General features: G+C 40.1%; 1 protein-coding gene across 1 annotated transcript; it reads right to left on the bottom strand.

The window, feature by feature from the left end:
* Positions 1-323: 323 nt before the first annotated feature.
* On the bottom strand, positions 324-7,499 carry rerglb (RERG/RAS-like b). The gene is made up of 5 exons (XM_034879629.1): positions 7,232-7,499; positions 4,326-4,382; positions 3,130-3,203; positions 1,746-1,894; positions 324-788 (listed from the first exon to the last, which is right to left on the bottom strand). The coding sequence occupies exons 1-5, from the start codon at positions 7,281-7,283 to the stop codon at positions 503-505; spliced, it is 618 nt and encodes a 205-aa protein (XP_034735520.1). The 5' UTR covers positions 7,284-7,499; the 3' UTR covers positions 324-502.
* Positions 7,500-9,225: the final 1,726 nt, after the last annotated feature.

Raw genomic sequence — 9,225 nt, 5'->3', positions numbered from 1 at the left:
TGCGCTTGATTAACATTTCCCTCACAGCTTTGTTGCACCTGGGTGGCACAGTTTAGTTTTTCATTCTCTTATGGAGTTAAACAACCTCACATTACTGCCAAAATGGCCAAAATGAGTGAAAAATTGTGTCAGGGTATATCTGGGTTTGCAAGGCCTTTAAATGAAAAAAGGTATTATAGAATAATTGTTAATGTTACAGTGATACTATACATTTAAGATATGTTGTATTGATACTGAAACTCAGTACTGTACAATACAGTAAAATAAACTAGCCCAGGTCCCCAACCGTTTCAACTTGGTCCCTGAAAACCCACCTTGACTCATATTTGTCGGTAAATGTTGAAACCATCCAAGCCTTCCCACCAACTGTACATGTTGCCCACAGTGTGAACATAAAGTTACTGTTTGGACTGATGTAGTTACAGTTATCAGACCCAGCATGTTTCCTTTAAAATGGGTCCTTCAGTCCCCCCAGCTGACTGGAGCTGACTTCCCTGGGACGTCACACAGACTTCCTCCTTTTGCCAAACACATTGTTGATGAGCTTGACCATTGACTTGGAGCCGCTGTAACGTCGTCGGTCAGCTCTGTACTTGAGGTGCTCCATCACCTGCCGGATGAGTTGGGTGAAGAGGTTGGCGATGTCCTGGTAGCTCTCGGCGGCTGAGACCTCCTGGAAGTGACAGCGGTTCTCCTTAGCCAGGCAGCGGCCTTCATCTTCAGGCACCTGCCGGGCGTGACACAGGTCCTGCTTGTTACCCACCAGACACACAGGAACCTCCACCTCCCTGGAACAGAGACATGTCAGTGTGGACACATGAAAAGCTTCAGTTTCCTGAAAAATTACTTTTATTTTCAGGCTGTTCTCATATAGCTATGAAAGGTAATTTGTATGAGTTCAACGTATTTATTAGTGTATGCATCACATTGACTGCTGCTGTATAAAACACAGCACTTTTAAGTTGGTTAGTGGAGTTGGCTTCCCAGGGGGGGGGAAAAAGATACCTGATCCCTATGTGTTTCATATCATAATGTTCAGAACAAACTAACCTTTCTGTGTAGTGACTGCCAAAATTGTTCCAGAGCAATGTACAAAGAAATAATTTGTCCCTAAAGCGGATATATTTCTCAAATCTCTTGTAAAATAACTAACAAACAATAGTTTTGATGCTTGAAATGAGTTTACAAAAGTCTTAGGTTCACAAAGATAGCATAAAATATCTGAATAAAATAGTAAATAAATGCCTAAAATGAACTTTTGTAATATTAATATATCACTTGGACTCACAGGTGCATCTTTTTTCCCAAGAGTGTTAATCCAAACCAAGATCTTTTTCCTAAACCTAACTAGTCATTTTGTTGCCTAAACTTCAGACATGATGCTCAGTTATGGTTGACTAAACTCAACAGCCACAGCAGCTGAAAGGACGGTCATCTCACCGTGCCCTCTAGCCGGTTCCCAGTAACGTTTTGTTGGCCAAACCAAACTACCTGCAGCCGCTGATAAGAATGACAGCTCACGGAGGTCTGTAGCTGGAATATAACCAGCCGGATGTCTCCTAAATTTGTAGGATATCATACAAATTAGCGTGCGTACATGTTTGTATAATATGCTATCGTGCAGTGTTGGAGCACCTCAAACTTTTTTTCTTAACAGCTGCTCTGGTCCACCAAGTCTCAACTGTCTGAAACCCATCAGCTTCTCTGTCCACTACACAATAAAATAACCTCATTGTGTCTCTGACCCTTTGCAGTTTTCAATGCGTGCCTCCCGAATCTGCTGCAGGATGTTCTTGGCGTTGATGAAGGAAGTGCAGTCGCTGATGTTGTAAACCACCACAAAGCCATCTGCCCAGTCCACCGGCTCTTCCAGGATACACCTGGCCTCTGAGCTCTGCCAAAGACAACACTTTTAGTTTAGTATCACATTGACAAATTCAGGTAGTATGTAAGTCTGTATGGCTTGCTTGTACTGGGACAGATTAAAACAGAGAGAAACAGTTGAAGTGCACCGTGCCTTGTACTAACTTATTTTTTTCTATTTACAAGGCATGTATACAGTATTTGCATTACTGTTGTCCCAATTCATCTAGAGCTATCTTACTGCTGTTCTTGTCACCCTGAGAGGAGGAATCTGTGCAAGTTGCAATGGCCTAGAGGAGAAACAAACAGCATAGGAAGGAACACAGGTCTGCACACATGTCTATGCACTGTTCACACTCACTCATCCCTTTCTCTTTATTGACTTCATAGTTTCTTTGTGCAGTGCAGGTCAGAAAGGCAGGACATCCACCAAATGTTTCTTATGAAAGGGCGCCTGTACAGTGAGTTTAACTGGCAAAGACAATGGCCGGCTCTTGTTCTGCTGAGCCAATGGGTATTCCAATAAAATACTGAGTCTGTAGTAAAAGACTTGCTGTAAGAGAAGTAGGCAGGTTGTAGGTCTCTTTTCTTCAAAGACACAGCCACTGGCACACATTGCCTCAGGATATTCTCATAAACCTTTTGTATTTAAATTTAAGTGTTGTACAGGTCGCGCACATGCCCGCCCAAAGATAACTGTCATGACTATGATTCATTCAAGGTCCCGGGTGTGTAGCGCTGCTTTCAAAGAACACTGAAAACCGCCCAGTTTTTACCCTTTTAATGTAAAACAATTGTTGCTCCAAAACAAGATGCGATTATGTTTTCATCTCAGCTGAAGCTTTCACGAACATTTTTTACCATTATTGGGCTTTAAAAACTCTTTCTAACCCAAAGGATAATTTTAAAAAAGAATGCTTGCAATGGGAGAGCTTCTCTGGGCCCATGACAATTTGGAGATAGCAGGTTTTCTTCCAGCACTGACACTTGACATTGACATTGACACTGACACTGACATTTTATCAACAGCTGTAATGCCATTCCTGTGAGTGATGCTTATCATTAGTCTGACAAAATGCTGGAATATAAAATGGAACTGTCAAATATATGGAATGCAGGAGGATGCTATATAACTCAAAACAGGAGAGTTTGGAGTCCTACTGCAGCTCTGCTTCTCCACTAAAAAATACATACTTAGTCAAGTATCTACATGTTTACATGAGTTCAAGTGTCAACAATATTAGGTGTGTTTGTGATGTGTTGTACCTGAGAGCAGGGGTCAAAAACCTCGAGATTTAGCTGCCGGCCATCGATTGACAGCCTTTTATGGTACAGGGAATCTGTAACAAGGATTCAAAAGAGTCTTAAGTTTGGCTTGGTTTATTTTTTGGATTTAAAGCTGCACTACTAAATATTATTACATAAACAATGTCTTAAATGACCATGTGTAGGTGTATATGACAAAGCAATACTACCTAACTCTGCCGTTTCACTTCAGCTCAACAGAGCGTTTTAGCATCTTTCCTTTTCCTTTGGTTTACTGTTTTGATTTCGTGACACCTTCAACGTCACCATTGTTTAACATTTAGCATAGCTTAGCATAGCATTTATCAGTTAAAGAGACACATTTCACTCAGGAGTTGGTGGCGAGCAAAACCGAAGGAGATTATATGTTGGATTTCAAATAAATTAATAAATGCTGCCAATTGTGCTTGTTTGCTATTACCTTTTATAGGTGATACAATGTCAATGTTGTTGTTACAGCCTCTTCCACTGCCCACAAGTGGGGAATAAAAGATAAATATGGCTTTAATTGGATACAATAGGTGCTTCTCATGTTGCTTATTTGATAGCTCGTCGGTTCTCAGATGAACCGGAAGTTGTTTTGTCCCTCCTTGGTGAAATCCGTCTCATAGCTCTTATTTCTGCCACGATGAATGAGGAGGGATCACCGTGGAGCTACAGTCGAGGATACACGAGAGCAGCCTTCCAGGGAGCCGTGCAGCTGAAGGAGTTGCTAACTCAGCCTGAACAGCTGACGTGTTCCTTTGATGCTTTAGAGCCAAGGACGTCTCATCCCTCTGAAACCCATTTCCTCGGTTCCTCTCTCCTCCCATGATTTCCTCACATCTCTCCTGTGTCTCCTCTGAAGGAGGGACTAAGAGTTGAGGAAGGGAGGCAAGTGGAGGACTCGAGGAGACAATTTAAGCTAGATGAGAAGCACCCAATGTAGTGTTAATGAGTATGGACTTTACTATTTCAATACTTTTACAGCCGTGATCATATTTAAATCATGCTACATACAGAAGTAATCCTGGATTGCTAATCTCATGAATGCTCAAATGAAATCTATGCAACACTAAAGGACTAAACAGCAAGACCAATGATGTCTGGAGATAAACTGTTCTCTAGGAACAAAACTCCCATCAAATCTCAATCTCTTCAAATATGGAAACACTTACTGGCGTTAGAGGCATATTCACCGATGAAGCGCCTGGTCAGGAACCGCACAAGGACAGCTGGTTGAAACAGACCAAACGAAACAACTAAATGAATCATGGCATCATTACACTCTCAACCCTCACAGGTGGCAGCAGTGAGGGTTAAATGGCCCTCATTCACTCCTGCAGGCGCAACACGGTGCCAACAATCTCCAGGATTGGAGCTGTGAAACTGAAGCCTCACATGAAAGAGGCAGCATGGCTTTGCTGGAAAGCCTGTCTGCATATTTGGCAAGCTGAATGGTCATATTTCTCTGTTTCGCCTACAGACTGCGAGCTTCACATGAAACTGACCAGTTATGGTCCCACAGACAATCAGTTTCAATTATGTGCTGAATTTCAATTGCTGTCTGTAGTTATGGGTTTCTGAAGGGGTTATGCTAAGGCTACGGGGACACACAAATATGGATATGACCCTAAAATGTACTCATGCATGCATTCTGGAAAATGCAAAGCAAATTAAACACGTAGGACTTTGAGGAACAATAGAAATTCATTTGGGGCATTGTTTACATTAACACTGATATATTCAGAGAACAAAACCACGAGACAATGAGAAACATGTATTGAAAGCATTACATTTAGAAAATATGCACATGCAGCCTCCAGAGCTGTAGCATCCCCACAGTAACAGCTCTGCTTCACTGCCTGGCAGCGAGAATGGAGACGTCCCATTGTTTTATGAGGCCTGAAAACAGCGCAGAGCCAGTCAGTCTACTGAGATATGCACCAAGACCCCAAGCAGCAACAAGGGTCACATAACTTGTAGTTTAACAAAATAAAATCTGGAATGTGTTTGGGGATTTCAGGTATGGTCACATAAACTGTTGAAAGTCTTGGAAAATAAGCTGATGGAGACGGATCTTATTCACATATTACTTATGTAAACAACAGTACAGCACAGCACAGCAAAGCAGTACAGCAAAGTCAGATTAAAAGCTTGATCTTCTTGAAACAAAAACAAAACCAGTAGCGGAGAATTTATTTAGCCCCCCTAAAGGTGGAGCGTACTGACTCTGATTGATAAAACAAGATGTAATATTTTACCTTTTCCAACCTTAAAATTAGCTACGCGATAGTTGCGTTTTAAACCCAACAAAGGTCTTTCGAAAGGCAGGGATTCTCTGAAAGAATACATAATCTCTTTTTTCAGTTAAATCTCAATGAATGGAGCCAAGAATCTGTCTTTTTTTTTTAGTATTCAACATGAAACCAAAGACTAGATTCTAGGTGAAATAGAATTCTTTATTTTAGAGAGACAACAAAGATGGGGTTGAACGCTCTGTAAAAACTAATAGTAAGTGGACTTTGTTTCAGTTTTTTGTCAAACTGCTGTTGTCAAGTTTAAGAATGAATACAGTTGGCAGTTAGCTGCCAGACATCAACACATGGCTCAAAACACCACTTCATCATTTTAAGTCCAAACATCAATCAAATTACAACTTCAGAGGTGGGATGGAACTGTAAAAGGCGAGTACAGTCAATGAGAGTCAAGCTGGTACCACGTGGTGGAAAAACGCCATAAGTCAAGAACTAACTTAACCCTTAAAATGAAAATCTAAATTTTTGTTTTTTGTCTCTTTCTTACATTTTTGTCCCTTTTTTCAACAATGTTGACACTTTTTTTCAACTTTTGTCCCTTTTATGACATTTTCAACACTGCCTAACAGTAACTTATTAACTTTAGTTTTACAGTTATTTGTGAAATTTATGGTCAATAAACCAAAGTTTTAGGAAATTGCATCTAACGTTTGAGTTATAAAAGCAGAAATGAGGGAATATTTAGAATAAAATTAAAGGAATGTATGTCAATGGATAATCACAGACTGGACTATGACTTTTATTCCCCTTCAATTTTTTTCTTCTTCTTATTCTATAAAATTCACATCAAAATCACCCCAAAGCCCGTTGTGTAGAATCAATCATGTTATTTGGGGTGATTACAATTGGGTAATTAAAAAGAACATTGATATAGGAAAACGAGGGTTAAGTACAATATTGAGGTACATGTTGTATCTTTGACTTTACTGCTCTTATATAATGACTTAAGTACTTTGCAGATTTAAATAAATAATGCAAAATACAATACAACATATACAGTATTGTCAATGGATAAATATAAAACGTATTGATCCCTTCGTGAACTTCACAAGCTATCAGTGCATAAAGTAAAAAAATACTCATACCAGCTGTAAAATTAAAGTGATATTAATGCATCACTAAATATAATCTAGTCCATATCAATCCATATAGGCCTAGGCTACATTATTTTCAGATATGTCATGCATAATGAGTTCATACTTTAGGTTTATGTCAATGCTTATACCTTTACTTAAGTAACATATTGAATGTAGGGCTTCTTGTAACATTTCTACGTGTTTCTACCGTTTGGTACTACTACTTTTACTTAAGTAAAAGATCTGAGTGCTTCTTGCAGCACTGCTCTACTTTGAGTCATATTAGCATCTATGACATCACCGGATTATAATGAGTACTAATACTGCAGCTAATACTGCACTAATGTTGCAGCCAGGGCTAAATACAACTAATTTAGACTACCAGCTAGCTTAACCTATACATCATGTACGTCATCATTTATTAGTGGATTTATATTTTGCATAAATATTCTGACTATGCAAAGTAATAATAATAATAATAATAATAATAATAATAATAATAATAGCAGTATAAAGTCAACGTTGGCTTCCAAAATGAATATACAGTTGCATGAAATAGAAATGTGCACCTAAAAATCTTTAAAATTTGACCATAAAGAATACAGCAAACATATCTTTTGAATTCCTCATTCCCAGTACAGAGATAATAAAACAGGTAGGTGTTTTTTTGGTTTCCCTCCAGTCACTCACCTGATTTCCCAGCCCCCTGGCTTCCCAGCAGGGCCAGCTTGATGTCGTTCATGCCTGTGTTCTGTCAGGTCCTCAGCTGGCCCTGTGTGTTGTGTCTGGTATCTGGGTTAGTGTCGGCACACTAAATGTTCCTTACAATCCAGGCTGGATGGAAGTACAGCACTGCCCCCCCCTCTTTTCCTCTTCAATGGGCTGTTTCATTTTTTTAAAGCTGGAGAGAGAGGAGGGAAAACAAGCGTCCCCCTCTTCTCTCTGTGTCTGTGTGTGTGCCAAGTGCTCTTTTACTCTCTCACACCTCTCTTTTCACTGTTTCTCATGTGTCCGACAAAGCTCTCTCTCCCCTCTTTTACCCTCTCAGTTCATTTGTTTTTCTCATTTCTTTCCCCTCTTGTGCCCACATGTCTCTATTCTCTGCCTCTTCCCCGTCCTGTTTCATGGCTGACTGAACCCTATTGTGCTATTCCAACCATGCAACTGTAGTCCAGCTGCCACCTATGGACATTTGTGTCATTCTTCATACTGTAACGGTATGGAACAAAAAACTATGAACCGTTTCCCGTGCTTTCTGTCTTGGATTACTACGGACATAAAGTGTGGGTTGAAGCACAAGACTAGTTGAGTTAGGTCTAACATGAAACAGAAACCTGTTCCCTATCAACGTAACCAGCATAGGTTAGGCCAGCAATAAAAACACTGATTAGTGCATCAGTCATAGTCCTGACAACAAACTAAACCGATTCAGACGAGCAATCCATTTCCCTTAGCTTTAGCCGCAACACAATACGTGGCACATGCAGCCAATTAATCATCCTCCAGTAGCTTTGATTTCACAGGCGCTAACGCCAGCCAAAACAATTAATATTCTTTAGAATAAAACCATATTTTTGTCCCACAAGGCCCTTTTGCATAATGGTCATCTTGGGCCCATTTCCAAACTGGCTTCATTTGATCTTGTATCTGTTTGCATGCAAAGTCAATGACCCTCTTCCAAAAGAAAGAAAGTTTTCCCCTCGCTTTTAGAGGGGGCTGTCATGAGTTGGCTGCACTTGATGTTGGTAAAATCAGCGTTTCACTTGCTGACATAAGCCTTAATTGTCTGTTTGCATGGTTTCTTTATGATTTTAATGGTTGGGTAGAAAAACCCCAAAATGTAAGGTTTCCATTCAAAAATCACAAAAGTAAACAAAGCTTTCAAAAAATATAGTGCACTATTCCATTTGTTAGTCTTTGCATCAAGAAAGCTGTCAGTCAATGTGAGAGGGAAGAAATGTTTCCAAGCCTCCTTTTTTGGAGTTTAAAGGGCTCTCTTCCTGTTAAACACTAAAATACTGTGTGTGTGTGTGTGTGTGTGTTTGTGTGTGTGTGTGTGTGTGTGTGTGTGTGTGTGTGTGTGTGTGTGTGAATGTGTGTGGGAATAATGTGTTTCTTGGTGTGTGTGTAGCTTTGTGGGCCCATTACGTCGTCCCATGTGAAAGGCTCTCTACAGCCACGTGTGGATCAGCCCACGAGAAATGGCCTTTCCCTCTCTGCCTGATTAAAAGCTGCCATGGATGGCCGGGTCTTCCACTGTTGGAAAGTTAAACACAGGAACTTTGTTCTCCCTGATTACAAGTAGAAGGCCCATTGAGAGCCCATTGTCTGACGATGAGAAGCATGAGAGGAAAAGCGGTTTAATTGAAATGGTTCTATTGTTGGAGCATATCAATTTTTTTATGCAGCTGATTGAGGTAATGAAACTCAAGTGTTTTAGCGTTCAACACTGATTCAAATTCTTACCTTACTTGTTTAGGATTAGACATGATTGGGGCAAACATGTTTGTCTCCAATATGAAAATATTCCACTTTCCTTCTGATTAGCAAGTCAAATAATTGAAGTGACGTGTTTACAGTGATTTCAGTGCTTATCTGAACCCCCCCCCAAACGTGGACCCAATTAATTTGTCTCATGCAAGCTGCTTTGGTGGGTATATGAAATCTAAACCTTGCTTAATGGA

The sequence above is a fragment of the Etheostoma cragini genome, chromosome 8, assembly GCF_013103735.1.
Source record: "Etheostoma cragini isolate CJK2018 chromosome 8, CSU_Ecrag_1.0, whole genome shotgun sequence".
In the NCBI taxonomy this organism is placed as follows: Eukaryota; Metazoa; Chordata; class Actinopteri; order Perciformes; family Percidae; genus Etheostoma; species Etheostoma cragini.
Note: the sequence above shows the minus strand (reverse complement) of the source record. Positions and strands in the feature narration are given on the sequence as shown.